Below are 18659 nucleotides of genomic sequence, written 5' to 3' on the forward strand. Positions count from 1 at the left end.
TTGGTGCACTGGGGTATAAAGACAGAGCATCTGCCTCTTTCTCACCTTGACCTGCAAGAGGATGTGACAAGGACACAAACTTGGCTTGTCAATGTGTCAGGAGAGGTCAGGGCATTTTGATTTTTGTTTTATTTGCAGGCTAAGCTTGAAGCCTTTCTTAATTCAAGCCTGATCAACGATATATTTGCACTATACTAAATATTCAGTGAGAAGTTTACATGGGAAAATAGGTGAATGTAACTCTAAAACCAGCAAATGTGGCAATGGGGTAGAGAGGAAAGAGAAAAGGCAGTGTGTTGCAACCACTGATACCCTCCCCAGCCTCAAACGAGGGATTAACATCCATAACAGTTGTTTACAAACTTCTGGGAGGAAAGAAAGACGTTGACCAATCTCTTTTTATTTGCTTTCCGTGCTAAAAAAAAAAAAAAAAAAAAAAAAAAAAAGAAACAACTGAATTTAGTTTTCCATTACAAGCATATTGCCCACCTCCTGTAGTTAAATAAATAGAGGGCCCAAAGTTTCCAGAGCTGGATAAAAGCCTTATCTCTGCAGAACTGCTCAGATATGTGTATCAGGTGAGAAACACCCTGTGCCCTGCTGGTTTTAAGGGAGGTGGAACATCTGTAACCCCCAGTTGTCCTCCACCCTCCTGCCCCAGATCTGCACCTGCAATCTCACCATCAGCTGTCTCTGATGTGTTTATCCTCCCCACACCCCTCTGAGACAAAGCAAAACTGTTGGAAGCATTGCCTAGGGGAGGATGTAAAATTCCAAAGTCTGAACTTGAGGCCTGACTCCATAAACTGATCGACAGCTTCAGCCCCACGGGCTGAGCCAGGAGCTTCACCTGGCTGAGGCAGGGAGGGAGGCAGGAGATGACTCTGGGCTTCTCCTAAATGAGGGGTCACTGATGCTCTGGCCTTTGAGCAAAGAAGGCATTTTGTACCTGGGTAATTTAGAACTGGTTGTTTCTGTCTGAGCACTATCAGCTGCCTGCTGTCTGGCATGCAAAATGGTCACATTCTCTTTTTTTGGGCGGTGGGAAGCCTCAGTGTCACCTTCTGGACAGGGCATGACTGAGCTGTCTTTGTGCAGGTCGGGGTTCAGGCTGCCCTAGCCCAGCCTGCAGCAGACCAGGGAGCCTGAAATGGTTTATGCACAACTCGAGTTTCATCTCAACAAAGAAGGAGGCAGTGGAAGACTTAAAAGTTTATTATGTCTTATAATGCTCCTTTATTATGTTTATTGTGTCACACACTACCAGATCTCCCAAATCTCTCTGTGACCATCATATTATTGCTTTTTTTAACATACAAGGGCTGACTTTAACTTCTTTTTTTTTTCTTTTTTCTGTTTCTTTTTCCTTTTTTTATTTTGGGGGGAGAGAGAGAGAGAGAACTGGTGGCAGAGGGAAACTAGGAGAACTAGGAGCATATGCCTGTGATAAAAATATCAAAGTGGAAGTATCTGCCAATTGGGGTAGTTTCATTCTGACTGAACACTTCATAAGGTACTGTTTTGCTTTTTTTTCCCCTAAAGAATTTTAATTTGGGAATTTCAAGAATTCCTAATGAACTGGGGGAGCTCAAGGAGAGGTTACAATCATTTGCAGGATGAATGGAAAACATTTAGAAGGGAAAAATTGCAAGAGAAATATTTAAATGGAGGAAAATCGATGTCAAAAGTATAACAGAAACACAAAAGGAGCCAATCAACTCAATTTTCCTAAGTAAATACACACTATCAGCAGTTACACAACTTTTCAGATCACCATAGTAATCTGGAGGATGCTTTATCATTTATTTTTTAAGTAGTAAAAAAAAACGAAATTGATTTAATGGAACTATATAGACACCTTCTCCCCTTTCAAACATCCAAAGGGTTACATCTGGCTTTGCATGATTAGACTTTTTATTATTCCTCCATAATAGCAGACTTGCTTTAGATCAGTGCATTTCAAGCACAGCTTCTGTGTTTAAGTCTATCAATTCTAATGGATTTAAAGAACAGAGAGGGGGGAGAAAGATTATTCTGTATTCTAAAGGTTGTGAACTGCTTTTAATGCGTGTGTCTGTCTCTCCATATGGGGGTGAGGGACAAGGGGAGGAGGGAAGGGTGGGAGAGGAGTTGCATTAGAAAGTCCCTCCTTTAAAAGTGTCAAACTCCAATCTGCACAGAACAGGGGAAGGGAGACCACCAACAACCCTCAGAAAATAATATAAAAACGAACCTCAAAGGCAGAAGAAAATACCCAAAAGGAGAAGACTGCAGCTTGCAGTAATCTGTAAATGATTGCTGGCAAAGACTGGAGGCTTCGAGCTTGAGCTGTGTTTGTTCCAAAAGAAAGCCAAGAAGGACGGTGTTAATAAAGAGAGATTTAACTGAGGGCTGTGCTTGGAATAAAGTGGACTACAAAAAGGTCAAATTTGATCAGTTGGAGCAGATTACAAGGGCTTTAAAAGGTAGTGGTGAAGAAATGAAACTGGGACTGTGAAGCAATATAGCACAAGATTGATTTTGGGGGTGGAGAGAAGCTGGGACAAGTGCTTATCAGCTTGAGAAGGAGGAAGAGCTGTGCTGGGTTTGTTGTCATTCCCACACTGAGTAGAGTACTTGCTGCTTTTGTGGTTAGCCTTCCCTGCCGTGGTTTTTCTTTTTCCTTTTTCTCATTTTTAATATACATATTTTATTATTGTTATTCCTACAATGGTGTCTATAATCTCTGACTTGGATCCTCTGAAAAGCTGGAAAGTTTTAAGGTAGGCCTATGTTTTCTTCTGTTTGGTACAGGCATTTTGGGTTTAGCCCTAAATTAACTGGAGCTTGAGTTATAATCGAAATGCGAGCCCTGGGCTTAAGTAAGAAAGGAGTTTCTGGTAATTAGAGCCCTTTTAAGACACAGCAAAACCTTTGAACAGATGTTTAGAGGGACCCGGGAGAGAATTTTTAAATATACTTCTCAGTGTTACAGTGCAGTGAGGAATTCTTTTTTTTTTTTTTTTTTTCTCTTATTTCTTTTTAAGGAGAGATTGCTCTGTAAATTCAAGCTAATAGTAAAGGCTCACACCAGTTGCAACAGCAGCGTTAACTCTCTGCTTTCCTTGCTGTGCTCTGCATGGAAATGAATGGGAAACTCCAGAGAAGCAAAAACAAACAGTATGAAAGTTGATCAAGAAGTGGAAAATAGTCTTGGGGGAAGGAAGGGGGACTTGTTTCATGTTGTTGTTGAAACTTCCACACTTTGTTGCCTCTCCTCAGGCATGTGCTTGGCACTTAAAAGTTGCTACTTTTTTAACCTTCAGCACTAATGTTTGGGTTTTTTTGATTTGCATAGTGAAAAAAGGTAATTTGAACTGCTAAAAATTATTAGTGGGGAAAAAATATCCCCATTAATGTTTGCTGCAGATATTGAAGATCCACAGTGCTAAATGTTTGTGTTTAATGCTGCTGTAAGTGCCTGGTTTTGCCTTATTGAGAATCCAGATGTATAAAAGTTTGCAGATGGTTTGCAGAAACTTCAGTAAGACATTGGAAACATCTGGGAGTGTAGATGGCAAAATTATAAAATCACTTAAATATAAAGTTGCATAGATACCCCTCAGCTTTTCTGCAAAACATGAAGCTGCCTGCACCTAGTAATTTTTTGAGTAAATTACAAGGATTGGAGGCTATGAATTGTGATATTATTATGCTATATATGTAATAATAATATTTCAAAGTATACTTTAGATTCTTGGTACAAATTTTTTTCAAAAAACTTACTTTGTTCTGAATTGAAAAAGGAAAAACAACAATTCAGAGTCAAAGTATAAGGTCTGCTTACATGACTAAGGTTTTTTTCCTTACTGAGCTTTCTATTTTAGGAGTTTAAAATTCTCTGACCATTTTCTGAGCCTCTGTGTAGGACTGGGCACTGAGACCCTCTGTCCTCGCCTGTGGTATGAGACTTGGCACAGGGGGCTTTTTGCAAGTTTGTTTTATTTTATTTTTCAAGTCATTTGGGACTATCAGCCCAGAATGATGAGTTTCTATTCGACTCCAAAAGTTCAGAGTGGATGTTGGCCCAAACCCAGGGCTGGGAGTGGCACCTGGGCTGGGGCTCACCCTGCTCCAGGGCAGAGACCAGAGCCAGGGAGGCTTCACCACCAGCAAATGCCACTGAAGTGCTTTTGCAGAGTCCCATTTGTGTTGCCTTACAGTGTGTGTGCTCCAGAAGAGCTATTCTAGGAATTATTTTAAGCTCTATGAGACTATTTCTGATTTCTCTGTGAGACAGCTCAGGTGATGCCAGGTTTGTGCAAAGTTAAACACAGAGGACATTAAAGTCAAGATTTAAGGAAGAGACAATATTGCCCTCTCAAAGAATCCTGTTTTCTTTAAAAAAATTTTTACATACCTGTAAAAGAAATATCTCCCAGGCCCTTTTTCCCTACAGCATGCCTGAAGTTTCCCAACTTTGTGTGTGAATCTGGAGACTGGAGCTGTATGGACACAGAGTAGGTCAAAGATGTGGTTAAGTCTGGACATTTCTGTGTAGTTTCTGTGTATGATTAGAGCAGCAACTCTGCACAGATGTGACATTGTGCAGCGCCACTGCAGGATGAAGAAGGTTAAGAGGTGGGAAAAGGCAATAGGTAATATGAGCAGAATGATCACTGAAAGAAAAAAGAAAAAGAGCTAGAAGTCATCACATAGCTCATATGGCTTGTGACTTATTGAGCTGCAATGCCACTTCTACCTTTTCTTATAAATTTTAGTTCCTCTTCTGTGGGACAATTTCCAACCTGTTTGAGGCCTCTGAAGTTCCTGGTTTTAGTGTGTCACCAATGAAGCCTGTAGCTAATATTTATAAGAAATAGAGGAATGTTTCTGTGTGTTTATCTTAGGTGCACAAACCAATTCTCTCAGACTCAAATGAGTCGATGTAGCAAATGCCACCACCAACTCTAAGCTAGTGTCCTACTCTGGTAAATTCTCAATTTTGTTTACTTTCTGCACCTCTGTAATTTATTGTGTGACTCCATCACAGTTTGAGGCCTGATTAGCTGGGAAAAGACTGAAGGGTGTAGATCCTGTGGAGGCAGCAGGTGGGAATATTTACATTGGGACTTCATGATCCCCAGGGGCTGAGAGCAGCCTTGGTGCTGGTTATCCCCATGTCAGCTGAGCTCTGGCTCCTCTGCCCTGCTCCCCAAACCCTCTGGAAGCCCTTCCCATGACCTCTGAATAAAGGTAATAATGAAGGGAAAGGTACAGTATAGCAACAGGCAAGGCTGTGGCTGGTGGTGAAGCCTAAAAGGAGGGAGAGGTTGTGTTGAAGCATGACAGCAGATTTTGCTGGACTTCACCCAGCTAAGCTGAGAGAACTAGCAGAGATATAAAATAAATGGCAATATGATGTGTGTACATATAATATTACATCAGGCCTCCCTCTTTGGTTCTGTCTGTCTGGAGTAGGACAGTGAGAGCAGCAATAATTTCTGGTTAGTCTCAGCTTCCTCTGGGTGCAAGAGCCCAAAACACAGTTTCATGTGCATTTTCTTTCATTGGATTTATTCAGAGTGGTCTGAGTACCAAAGTTACTGGAAAAAGAATGCATGGATTTTTTTATTTCTTTCTTCCTCCTGTTGTCTCCTCTGGGATAAGCTCCCAGCATAAGATCTATGCTGTGACATGAGCACACCACTGCCTGATCTGCCTGTTCACAGTGCTGACTGCAATATGCACCATGTCCTGTTGTATTCCTTGGAGCCAGGAGAAACTGGCAAAACTTCAAGCCTTCAAAAAGGGAAAAAAACCTTCAAAGCCTTCCCAGTAAATGGTGTGTGCTTTCCCACCCCTCTACAGAGCAGGACACAGAAATCTCATTTACCATCTTCAAAATGAGATGGGAGTTGGGATTGAGACCCGCTAGTGCATGAGACCAAAACCAGCTGCCTTGATTCTAGAAAAGTCTCTAACCCCTGTTTAGAAGTGCTGGCATGTGATTTTGTTCCTCATATGTGACAGGGACAATGGTTTCTGAAGCAACCTGTTCTCTGGGCAGCTACAGCAGCAAAAGCAAGGCAGGAGCCTGGCAAGGAGAGACACAAAGAGGGAAAAAAAAAATTAACTCCTCTAGGCCACATCTCCTCTGCTGCTTTTTTGCCTTGATTTGGCTCCAAAAAGGCTAAATTCAGCACTGTAAATCATATGAGTTACCTATGCAGGGAAAATCTTGTACCCCTTTGCATTCCTGTCTGGAGAAATATGTGACCTTTCTATGGCACATAGCTAGGAACAAAAATTAAAAGTCAGTTTTAACTTGACTTTGCAACCTCAAGGTGAAATCCAAGGAAAGAGTAGGAGTTTGTACTCAGAGGAGGGGTCAGCCTCCAGCCTGGGAAGCAGGGAATCTTGGTGTCTGCTCTGCATGCAGATGATTGGAATTTCACAAGTCCTATTGAACCGGCCTGTCCAACTTGGCTGCTGGAGTTGGGAACATCTTGTTTGCAGCGCGTCATGTGTCAGGCGGATGTACCAATTCAAATGTTCTCTCCAAAATGTCTTTTTCCACCACACACACCATCCAAACAGCCTGCTAATGGTTTGGCTTTTCAGGAAAAATAAAAGAAAAAAAAAAGAAAAAGTGATTTTCATGCTTGGCAAATCAGCCCAGGAGGAGCAATTTCAGCATTATGACCTGTTCTGGGCAAATATTCCTATCCCTACATCCACCCCTGTGACTGCCTGGGAATTGAGGTGGGTTAAATAGCTTCAAAACGTTCAAACTGGGGAGGGTGGGAGGAAAGCAGACAGAACAGCTCAAATTTGGCTGTGGGCACAGAACAATAAATTGAGCAAAGCTTAAGATACGGCATTCTGTATTTTATTCAGTATCTGAACAGACCAGTTAATGCATGGACCCCCAACACCTAGCTGCTTAGAAAAAGGACTAAATAAAGCAAATATTTCACTTGTGCTTTACTCTGAGGACCTGGATGATGTTCTCTTTATCCAGTACTCAAAAAACAAAAGAAAACAAGCCCTGAAATTTGGCCCAGGGACATAATGCTGGACTCCATCACCACCATGAAATACAGAAAATGGAATTTCAGATGTCAGTGGAGAATACAAATTCCCTCATAATTGCCACAATATGCTTGGTTTATAAAAAAAAAATAAATAAGCGTGGAAAGAGGGTGTGTGTATCTTGTAATAACTAAAAACACATTTTAGAAATGGCTTTCCAGTTTACCAATCCAAAAATACAGATGGTGTCAGAGATGGCATTGAAAGGGGTGTTAGTGAGGGTTACACACATCCCAAGTCATGACACAGATGAGAATCACCAGGGGGATGGTGGCTGCTGCCAAGCTCTGATAAGCTAAATATGAGCAGCAAAACACAGTGTGGATTCTTCTGCTTTCAGTTTGAATGTGCAACTCTACAATCACTCAAGTGAATAATATTGGGATGAAAAATTAGGGCCAGCTGTATTGAAGTATGATTTTTTAATTTTTTTTCATGATTTCTTATTTGTGCTTCCTTTGTACTTTGTAGAGGACAATATGGGAAGATTTTCTTGGTTTGTTTTCTTAGATTTTTTTCCCCCTTAAAAAGGCAGGACCTATGGGATGATGCAAGAAGTAAAGATAACAGAAAACAGCAGATTAGGATGTAACACACTCCTGCATCCATTGCTGATGGCTGAGAAAGTCATCCAGTCCTCCTCTAAGCCTCTGCAGATTTATTCTTGCATCTTTATTTTCCCCTGATTAAAATTCACTATCACTCCTTTCAATAAGAGGTTGTTCTTCACCATTTTGCTAAAAACAATCCACTTTTCATATCAAGCCTGTGTACAAGCTCATTACATCTTGTTCATTTGGACATGAGTTGTTAAATCTTCCAGGTGCTTTATGGGGGATTTAAACATCCAATTCAAATGAATGATCTCTCACAAAGAGGTTTACTTACTGCTGCTGCCATGTTCCCTTGCCTAATTATTTGAATTGCCCTAACCCCTAAAACATAATATGAAATGACTGCACCAGCAGCACAGCTGTCTAGCCAGAGTCTGTGCCAGTGAGGTGCAGTAACATTCTGCCAGCCACCTAGTGATCTGCAGTTCAGGAACTTGTGCCAGCAGCTATGGCTTTTCCTTGATGGTTCCTTCCTCCATGAATTGACCTGACTGGTTTTGCAATTTTAACTTTGAGTCCACAACATCTGTCAGCAAAGGAATTTTGTGTTTGGCACACTGATGGCAGCTGCTAACAAAGCAATGCACTGGAAGGGCTCTTCTGCATGTAAACTTGTCTTGCATCCATGTTTTGGGAGATGTGGAAAGTATTTGGAGTGGATTCCCTGCTAAGGCCTTGAGCCATTGACTTCAGGCTCCCTCCTCCGAGAGGAGGTGGAGGTTGTGTTGTTTCTTCACCTATTAAATCCCAGAATTTGGCTCCTGACTGGTGATTACTCACACCCAGTTACACAGGTGCACGTGCTGCACGATGCAGGTAAAAGCAGGATCATCCTTTCCAGCACACGTTACTTAATGATGCTTTCCTCTACCATTCCATTGTCTTCATCTCTTAAATCAGTGACAGTCCTAATGTACTCCTGCAGGTCTTTCCTAACCAACCCATTCAAATTTTAATCTTTGTCTGGTTCTGCACTCATTTGAACTGAAATAAGGAGGAAGTACACGGGACGGTAACTGGGCAGTGGCAGCCTTACATTGTCCTTGAGAGATGAGGCAGTAATTGCATGCTTTTCCCAGAAGTTCTGTGTTAGTTTTGAAGTGTTAGTTAATATCTGTGTGCCTCAGCTCCCAGAAGTAAAATGGACCTGTTAATACCTGTCTTATTTACTTTGGTTATAAGATTTTCATGGCTATACAGGTGTACAGCTCTGTCCTATAAAACCCACGGCACTGGGGGCTCAGCCTTGGGCTGGGCTTTTCATCACCTGCCCTCATAACAATAATTTATTTAACTGAAACTAGAATTTAATTCTTTTGAGGTAAAATAATTCCTTGTTGTTTACTAAAACCTTTTCTATGTTATTTGTGCTTTGCAAGATAGCACCAAGGACGAGCCACACAAATTCCTTGCACTCACTGGCTTTTTTTTCCAAGGAGTTGTTAGGCTTTGTTTTTATTGAAGAGAGCTTCATTAAAGATCCCTTGCACCTCTGCTAGTCCCAAGGTGCTGTACCAAGGAAGGAGAAATGGAAGGTGAAACCAGAGAGATTTGTAGTCTTTGTTGCTAAGATTTTCCTCTGCTTGACCTGCGCAAGAGATGAATTTTTTATCTCTCAGGAAAATGCTGTAACTATTCCCTTTGGATGTTGTCTGGTGGGTATCAGTGTCTCCCAACAAACCTGTTCAGACTTCAGGCGCTCTAATACTCCTGAAAAATGCTCTGTGGCACTAAAAAAACCCCATACAATAACCTAGGTATTACCATCTAACTTCTTTTATGTGAGCAGTTGAACATGCTTCTACCGATTATACCCTTATTTTCCTTAATCAAAAAACCCCAAACCTAATCTTATATTAATTTCATTTTTATATAACTTTCTCAGATTTTTTTTTTTTTGATTCTGTGTGTTTCCTCATGTTTCATCACAAGTGATAGAAATTCCACTTTTTTTTTCCCTCATCTGGGTAAGTCCATGCATTCCTTGAATATAGAGGGATGTTGTGATCATTCACTTGTTCTTGAGTTGATCCCAAGCTGGTTTTACTGGACCACTTTGTTGCAGAATACCTGTTGACCTGCAGACACTGACTTTTTTGTTGCAGTTCATTTGCTTTTTACATCTGAGTTTTAAAGGTGAAGATTTTTCTAAAGGTAAAAATATTGGGAGGCTCAGTGACTATCACAGTTGTATTCTCTCTTTTGTAGAATGGATGGATTTCAGATTATTGGAAAAACTTGTCATGTCAGTTGTGCTGGATTTTTTTTTCTTCTTCAAGTTAAATTGCCTGTAGCCAGTTATCTTCTAGAAACATGGTGTATAGATAATTTTCATCTGTTAAAGAATTAATGTACTTGTTCAGGTAATTTTGCAATACTCTTCAGTAGTAGAAGACTAATTTTCATTTTAACATACCTGAATGGCTGAGTACATTTATATATTAAATCAGTAGATGAATTGAACCAGAGCTTTGTTGGGGTTGGAAATCTTGGTATGACTTTTGAGTGATTTGATTAAGGATATTCCACCCAAGGATTTGTAAGATACTATGGAAAGCTTTAAAGGAAGGAGAGGTTAGGGGTTTTTCCTTTAGTTTTAAGATTCTGAGTTTTATATTGGATTCTTGGTTTCCAGGTCCCAAAGAAAACAGTAATCTTATAGAAAATACTTAAATGAGCCTTTGAAGTGGTGGACATTTCAGTTCTGAAAAAAATATGTAGTGTTAATAACAGTTCTCTGCAAAGAATGGGCTATAAATCCACAATTTAATTAATCTCCATGTGTCATCCGAGCACAACTCTACCTGTTACACTAATCCTGAACTAGGAGGCACTGGCAGATCTCAAACTGAGACTAACTAATTTTGCAAATAGTAACTGAAATCACCTTCAAGCATTTTTGCAATGAATTTAATATCTTGATCTCTTAGGATGCAATTATTCCTTGTTTTAAGCAAGCAAGGGGTTACTGCATATTAATCAGAGGTGGTTTCTTGTTACTGTGAGGTTTGCACAGATTTCCATACAACTTACTTCAGGAAGTACTGCGTCAAATACCTGTTAGATATTTGAACCTTAATTTTTATGTACCCTTTCAGTAGAGGTGCTGGGAATGTTGGCTGACTTGGCACATCATAACTGAACATCTTTTCTGCCCTGGTGTGGTCTTGGGGAAGAACTTTGGTGTTTCTGGCACTGCAGAAACTCAGGGGGGTCTCTGTAGCCCTTGGACTTCCCCCTTGTTGGAAAAACTGACCTTGCCAAGGGTTGTGAAATGTTGTTGACTGGGGTCAGGTTTCAGCTGGAGATGCCAAAATAAAGGATTTATGTAGCCTGGGAAGAATTACGAGCTTGGATGGGGGAGATAGGTATTAAAGGTCTCAGACGGGGTGATGGGGAGAAAAGTGTTTAAATACTGATGTAAACTTTCATTGACTCCAAGAGGAATTAATTGGCAGGGTCTTTTATGTGACTTTTGGGGTTAGATTTCCAGCTGACTCAAACTGACAAAGCTCCATTGAGCAAGATCTAGACTTAGAGTAACTGGGAGTTGGAGCCCATGTGTTTTGCAGAAGACTTAACATCTTTCTCTTTATACATAAAGTTTCTGGATCTAATAGAAGAAAGAAATGTCTCGGTCAAAGAACTTACTGTATTAATTAATTCCAGCATGTGTTTTTGATGCCCAGTTTTACTCTATCTAAAGTCTGGACTCTAAAAACCTCTTGGGAATAGTTACATTAAGTTTTAATTTTCTAGCTATTTTTTCCTGTGTTTAAAAGAAACAGATGACCCAACCCTTTGCTCTTTAGTTAGCCTTCAAGTAGACTAATAAATCTGCCATAATCTATGAACAAACTTAAACCCATGACATTGTAGGCTGCAGACAAGCTGAATAAACTAACTACATAAATTGCATATGAACTTTAAATCATTGGGAAGCAGTGATAGGAGAAATCAAATTTGCTGCATTGGAAAGTATTTTCTTAGCTACTTATTTGAGCTGAAACTTTCCTGATTTTTGTAAATGTGGTGGGGGTGGAGGGCTGGGTTTGGGTTTGGTTGGGGGGAGTTTTTTGGTTGTTGTTTTTTGGGATTTCTTCTCATTCCTGCATAAGCTGTTTGTATTTTTAAACCAGAGCAACATGATTTTGTACATCTAGCTGTGGGACTGCTCTTAACTGAGTTTAGATCTCCCTGCTGTTCACTGCAGCGAGTCACAGCTACATCTGTGGGCAGCAAGTTGCTCTGTTTAACATGAGATTCATTAAAATCTGTGGTTAGTGAGAGCTCACATCGTGCATACAGTTATTATAAGTGTAACTGCAGAGTCTTGGTACATGATGCCCCAAAACTGGCTAGATCACTATTTTATGTGGACTTTGTGTTCTCCTCATCTTTGCTCTCAGTTTTTTTCATAAGAAAAATTTAAAAGCAGTTTCAGCTCTTCACACCCAAGAGAAAAAGCAAGTTCCTCACTGAGATGTCCCCTAACTTAAAAGTACCTTATGTAGCAATAGTTCCTACAGTAAACAACTATATGAATTTTTCTATCTGAGTCTAGGCTGCAGTTATTGTATTTTACATCCTTTCTTCTGCATCTTATCTGCAGATAGTGTACAACCAGGCACAGCAGAGTGTCCAGCAACAGAAATAGGCAATTATTCTTGACGTGACAAAATAGCCCAAAAAAAAAATCTGATCTGCTGCAAAGAAAATTTTGTTGTTCACATTTGTGTGGCTGAATAAAGGTAAAAAGAAGAATGAGTATGGATGAAGCTGCAGGTCCAAGTCCAGGAGGCATGAGTCTGTCTTATTCATATGCACACGAGAAATTACCTTGGCCAGAATTATTTTTGTTGCAATTACAGATGTTTACTGGGTATGCATCATAGCACAAAAGTCCTAGGAGAAGACCTTGGTTAATTTGCAGAGGGTGAAAAGTCCCCAACAAAACAAATCAATCAAACAAACAAACAAAAAACAAAAACAAAACAAAAAAAAAAAACCCAAAAAACAAAACATCATAGCCACTGTTCAAGAAAAAGGACCTTAAAACAAAATGTCCCTTAAAGTACAGAAACCCTGCTTGAATGTATAGTGTACCTGTATTAATCTGGCTGTACTGATTTCTGCCTTGTTTTCCCATTAAAAGCTCTGCAAACTATTACAAGGTTGATTGTACATCCTGTATGGGCAAATCATGTCATGGATTAAATTTAAACAGTTATTATGAAAATACAATATATAACAACAGGGTGAAAATAAGCTGTGTTGATGCAGATGAGCCACATATACAGTGAGCTTGGGATTTGGACATGAAACAACGTTGGGCTCCAGGTTGCAACACCATAAAAAGTGACAATCTGAAGGAAACAACACGTTCTGTATTTATTTTATCTTCCCCCCCATTTTTCCTTATAATACACACCAGCAGTCCGACCACACAGGAAGTTTGCACAAATCTACATGGTGAAAGTGGCATGAGGAAGAAGAATGAGCTCTGCAACAAAGGGTTGGGCATGTTTTATTTCTTCAGCAGCTGGAAGCTTAGTGTGGCACTGTGGAAGAAAATCAACTTTTCAGGGAGGAAGCTGTATAATCAGCATGTATGATGGGCACTTAAAACTTGATGATCTGGAACAGAGCAGTTACCTATATATGGTATCTTTGTATCGCCTCAGTAGGAGCTGCCAATTTTGAATTCCTTCAGGAAGATGGTAAAATATGTGCTTGAACCAAGGGGTTGCAGCATGAGTTAGATGAAAGTTTCAGACCCAGAAGAGCTCCCTTCTGAGGAGTGTTTAATTAGGGAAGCAAAGGGTTGCATAAAATAGCCAGCGCTTCTCAGAAATGGTGACTTGAGGCTTCTGTTTGAACTTTTTCATAACACAGAGGAGAAACAAAAATCTTTTGAAAGATTTAAAACCAATAACCCACATGGCAATTAGCTCACAGGACTGTGCCAGTAGATACTCTGAAGGCCAAATCCTGAGAATTGGGGGAAAAAAAATACATTTTTATGGGTGTTGAGAACATCTACAATCAGATAGGATTAAAATGGATGGGGAAGGCTGTAAGTCCTCATGTTTTGGCCAACTACTGTCCGAGGTCAAGGGGAATCTTTCCTAATTTGGCAGCACATCACTATCCATGGAGGCTTTTTGTACCTCTTAGGGATGGAAGGTCACATAAAACAAACTCCTGTCCGATCCAATGAGACAATTGCTGTTATACAAGAGCGTTAAAATCCTACTCATTGAATTTTCCTTCCTACTACTGAATTCTAACAACATTTACTTTATTGATGCAATGCATGAAAAAAAGAAAGAGCAAACCTTTCAAGCCTTATGTTACTAAAGATTTTTTTTCTTTTTTTTAGCAGCATTGTATACAGGGTCTTAACCACTTTTTGGACCAATGAGTTTCACTGGGTAATTTTGCACTGAATTAAAATAATTATTCATCACTGTTTGAACTTTGTGTACTCTCAGATAGGTAAATTATACACTTTAGCAGGTCAGCATGTATTCTGACATTGTTATGGGAAAGATTTGCATAAGGAAAATATAGACTTCCCTCCCTCCCCCTTCCCATGATAAAAATCTCAGTGCACAATAGCTGTACTGCCACATGTCATGGGGACATTGTGTAAACCACAGAGTTACAGATTTGTCAGCCTAACCAAATGTCTGAAGGAATAATGTCATATTTCATGTTGTATTTTATCTGTAAGCCTGGTCTGTTTTAACCTTGATTTGTGTGGCAGCTAGCCATACCAACAGCTTGTGCATGGCTGATTATAAACAACTTTATTTTAATGTAACAAGATTCTCATTTAATTCCTGTGAGCTTGATGCAGTGGTGATCAAAGCTAAATGCAGACCTCTCTAAGGTAAAGGATTAGATCACACTGACCAGAAAATACAGGGTCCTGAAGATTTCAAGATCACAATCTTTTGTAGGTTGTAATTGAAATTTTCTGAAGCTGAATAGTGCACTTAAAATATTGTGAATTATGTTCACAGAGAGCCTTGGTATAATTTGGATATAGTTTTGGTTTTAATTTAATTCCATTTTTGTATGGAAGGACCTGTATATTCAACCAAGGCTTATTCATTTAGTATTGCAAGTTATTCTTTCTCCATATTATTGTTACTCTTTAAGAATGAAAAATTTATTTTGCAAGAGCTGGAGTCCTTGAAATCTGCTTTCTTTTTACAGGGATAGTGTGTGCATCTTGGTTGGACTGTGTCATGCTGAATCAAACACAGATTCATACTTGGTGGGGCCAGGGGGGTCCTGCTTTGGGATTTTTTGATGTTTTTGGTGGTTTCAGTGTTAGACTTGTTTAGTGGAGCTTTTATTTTTTATTTTTTTTTCCTTTCATTATTATTATTTTCTTTATCTTTTTGATTATTTCATTTTCCTTGGCATGGGTTTTATTTTAGGATATTTTCTGGGGGAGGAGGGTCTGCTTTGGGGTGTTTTTTGGAGGATGGTGGTCAGGATAAGGTGTTGATGTTCTAGAGGATTAAAAATGTCCTTGTTGAAGCAGTGTGCCTGAGAGTTTCCTGTCTTTACCTGACTGCCTATTTTTGGGAGGCTTAAGACAATTTAGTACTTTTGAGATTACCACGTCCTTGCCAAGCATCTCAGAAGCTGAACAAGAAGTTCAAGGAAGGTGGGAGGGATTAAGCTGACATTTGTATGTGGCTGTATTCACACATCTGATTCCTGAACAGGGTGGAAAGAGACTACAGCGTTCATTTTATTTTTAAATCAGCAATAGCCAACCTAAGTCCATAAATGTCAAACTTGAGGGGCCAAATTGAAACCTGAGTTGAACCTTTGAGTGGCTCTTAAGCTTGTGGTGAAGTGAATCAAATTGCAGGAATGATTCTTAACTCAATTGTCCCTTTAAACTCCTGCTGCTTTGCAACTTTGCCTTTCTTCTTAGCAAATAGCTGATTTTGAGCACTTCTGCTTTCCCTCCTGTGGCAAAAATATAACTTTTAACTTCAAACAGAATCAAAACATGTTACATAAACATGGTTGGTAAAGTTTAGAAAAAAATTGGGGTTTACAATTTTTTTTCTTCCCCTCAAGTCTTCATTCATTATTATGATTCTTGTTTGTTTGAGAGAGCAACAATACAAATTGTGAACTTTAATTTTCTGTGCAGTGTTAGGAGGAGGTGGGAAACAGCAATAATAGCCCAAGGTCCTACATTATGTGTTTGATATTTGTGTCACAGGGCAATATGGTGCTGCCCATTATCCTGGTGTTGGGAAATCTTTAGGAGTACAGATAATGAATCCAGTGCTGCCAGTTTTCATCGTTAAAAATTTCCTTCGCTCTCAGGAAAATCATTATGTGAATGGGGATTTCTGGTCTGTAAATACCCAGGAAAAAGGCACAGATGATCATGTGCACACAAAGATGCTTAAGGTCAATAAGCTTTTTTTTTAAGCTTTTTTTTTTCTAATCACAAGGTAAAAATGCAGAAATTTGCAAATATGTTCTTTTTAAATATATATAAAATCATATTGTGGAACTTTCTTCATCTTTAGATTATTGCACAATCTTAGAACTTGCATTGAGACCTTCTTGTTTTTGTGGTTGTCAGTTCATGAGTTTTTGAAACAGGAGCCACACAAAGATTTCTGATTTCCCAGTGATGTAGAAACTACTCTTCTAAAATCCACATCAGTTTCTGACCAAACTTTCACTTCTACTTCAGCTGTGAGGTTTTTCCCTGACTCTGGGCTATTTGAATGTTAAATGTTTCCTGGTTCCAAATGGGAAGCATCAATCCCATTTCTGGGCAAAATTTTCACGGTCCTTTCAAATGTGTACTATTGAAACCAAATAAAACTCCTGCCCAACACCCACAGAAGAAATCAGCTTGCAAAGGTTTCTGACAGTGTGCTCCAGGGAAAGATTTTATATAATTTAAAATAGTTTAACTCTAGTTCTTTTGTATTCTCATGCTCATGGCTTGCTGTTTTAAAGACCTGTTATTTTTAAGACTCCATACCAGTGTTAATCAATTTTAGCTGCATGTCCCCAGATTATGTATGAAGACAATATATTTATGCTTTTATTTGTCAAAGAAAGCTCTGTGCCAAACCGAGGTCTTAATAATCAGGCAGTGCTGGGTGGGGATTTTTTTTGTTTAGCTGTGTTTGTCCTGGAGATTGTTAGGCTGAAGTATTTGTTTAAAAGAAACAAAATGAAAATGAGGGTCTATAGCCAAGTTTTCAAATGATCCTCTTGCTCACTGGCAGTCATTGAGACAGGAAAAGTGATGGCTAGTGATTCAAAAATCCTTCATGCTCTCATTTTTTGGCATTTGAGCTCCTAAGAGAGTCTGGCCTTTTTCCTGCATCCTGAGATTAGCTGAAGCACTGGTTTTGTGAGGATTTTTTTACAATCTACACAGTCCAAAATTACAACATTTGTTGGGAAGTTTTTAAGACTTTTTTTGCCCAGGCATCTCCTTTGAGATGTTGGCCACCTTTAACCATTCTTGACTTCAAAGAGTGTTGATGATTGAGTTTTGTACAGGCATATCATACCAGAAACAGCCCTCAGTCTGGGGAAGTGCACTTTCCTTAGGTTGTGAACCTCTCCTGACATTTCTTCTCAGTGAGTCTCGATTGTTTCTAATCCTGTATTTAACTTTCCTGCGAACTTTGGTTTGGCAGAGGAATGTATTTGCTTGTTTGGGGCAGGCTGTGTTTTACTGCTTTGCTTGAATTTCTTAGTGTTCTCCAAAATCACAGTGACTTGGGAATCTTGCCAGTGTTTTAGACTTCAAATAGTGATAGTAAGATTTGTGTGCTCATTTGAGGCTTACATAAAAGCTAAAGCTAATATTTGTGGGCATGATTAAATGTGTTTGGTATTTTGGAGGGGAGGGATGTATCTAGCTTATGAGTTATGCTTGCTGCCTTGTGGGGATTCTTATGAAATGTAGCAGCAGCTCAACAGGTTACCTAGCAGAGGGTGAGTTAATGCATAGAGCTGATACTCATAAATCAGAAGATTAATGCCTGCCTTACACCTCTTAATAAAAACAGCAGAGAACAACAATCTTATCAACATACATGTAATCTGTAAACAAGCATTGTAGTCAAATACAAACAGATTTTTATCATTATCCTGCTCCAAACCATGTGACTTTGCAGTGAAGTACTTGCAGGAGATGAGTTAATACATGCTTGACAACAGTTGCAGCCAAAAAAAAAAAAAAATCATTAATGCTAACATGAGCAAGATAATTGGGATTTGTGGGGGAGTGAATGTCCAGATTTGAACTTTTGAACTGCCAAGCATTAAAGCCTGTTGCTTCCTCTCAGCAACTGCTACAGGCTGCTTGTAATTTTTTTGTGAACACCCAGACTTAAGGAAAAAAGTGGAATGTGCTAAATCTTCCAGTTAGTAGAGATAGCAGTGATGGATCAATTAGCAAGCTGGTCACTTCTTGTCCTTCTACATATAAACTGTTTTCAAAGAATCGCAGAATGGATTGGGTTGGAAGGGACCTTCAGATTTATCCAGTTCCACCCCCGCTGCCATGAGCAGAGGCACCTTCCACTGGACCAGGTTACTCTAAGAGCCACTGAAAAATGAGACATTTGTGGCCTCCAGAGAGGAGGCTGAAAAGATGTGTTTCTAGAAAGAATTTTTTTTGGAGAAAAGGAGGAAAAGAAGGCTTAGAAAGAAGAAGATGAAAAGATCTGGGAGTTGAAACAAGTCATGGAGGACTTGGTGAGGAAGATAAGCAGAGAGAATGTTGGGGAGTGCCTGGAGGCCTCATCTGGTGATGCCCAAGATGTGGAACTGTGAGCAGTGACCCAGGATGGAGCAGCACAACCTCTGACCCAGACCAGGGATGTGGGGACCTTGTGAATGTAGCCTGAGCGTAGTATGTGAGGTGTAAAGGAAGGCAAAACTTAATTTCCT

At 39.6% G+C, this 18659-nt stretch overlaps 1 protein-coding gene across 1 annotated transcript in view; it reads left to right on the top strand.

Annotated features, from left to right (window-relative positions):
- The first annotated feature begins 2190 nt into the window (after positions 1-2190).
- The window catches only part of LOC131591448 (CUGBP Elav-like family member 2), a 370880-nt gene continuing 354411 nt past the window's right edge, over positions 2191-18659 (top strand). Inside the window, exon 1 of the mRNA XM_058862167.1 lies at positions 2191-2762. Coding sequence (XP_058718150.1) covers positions 2710-2762 — 53 coding nt within the window. The 5' untranslated portion in view covers positions 2191-2709. The remainder of the gene's footprint in view (positions 2763-18659) is intronic.

Source organism: Poecile atricapillus, chromosome W (assembly GCF_030490865.1).
Source record: "Poecile atricapillus isolate bPoeAtr1 chromosome W, bPoeAtr1.hap1, whole genome shotgun sequence".
Lineage (NCBI taxonomy): Eukaryota > Metazoa > Chordata > Aves > Passeriformes > Paridae > Poecile > Poecile atricapillus.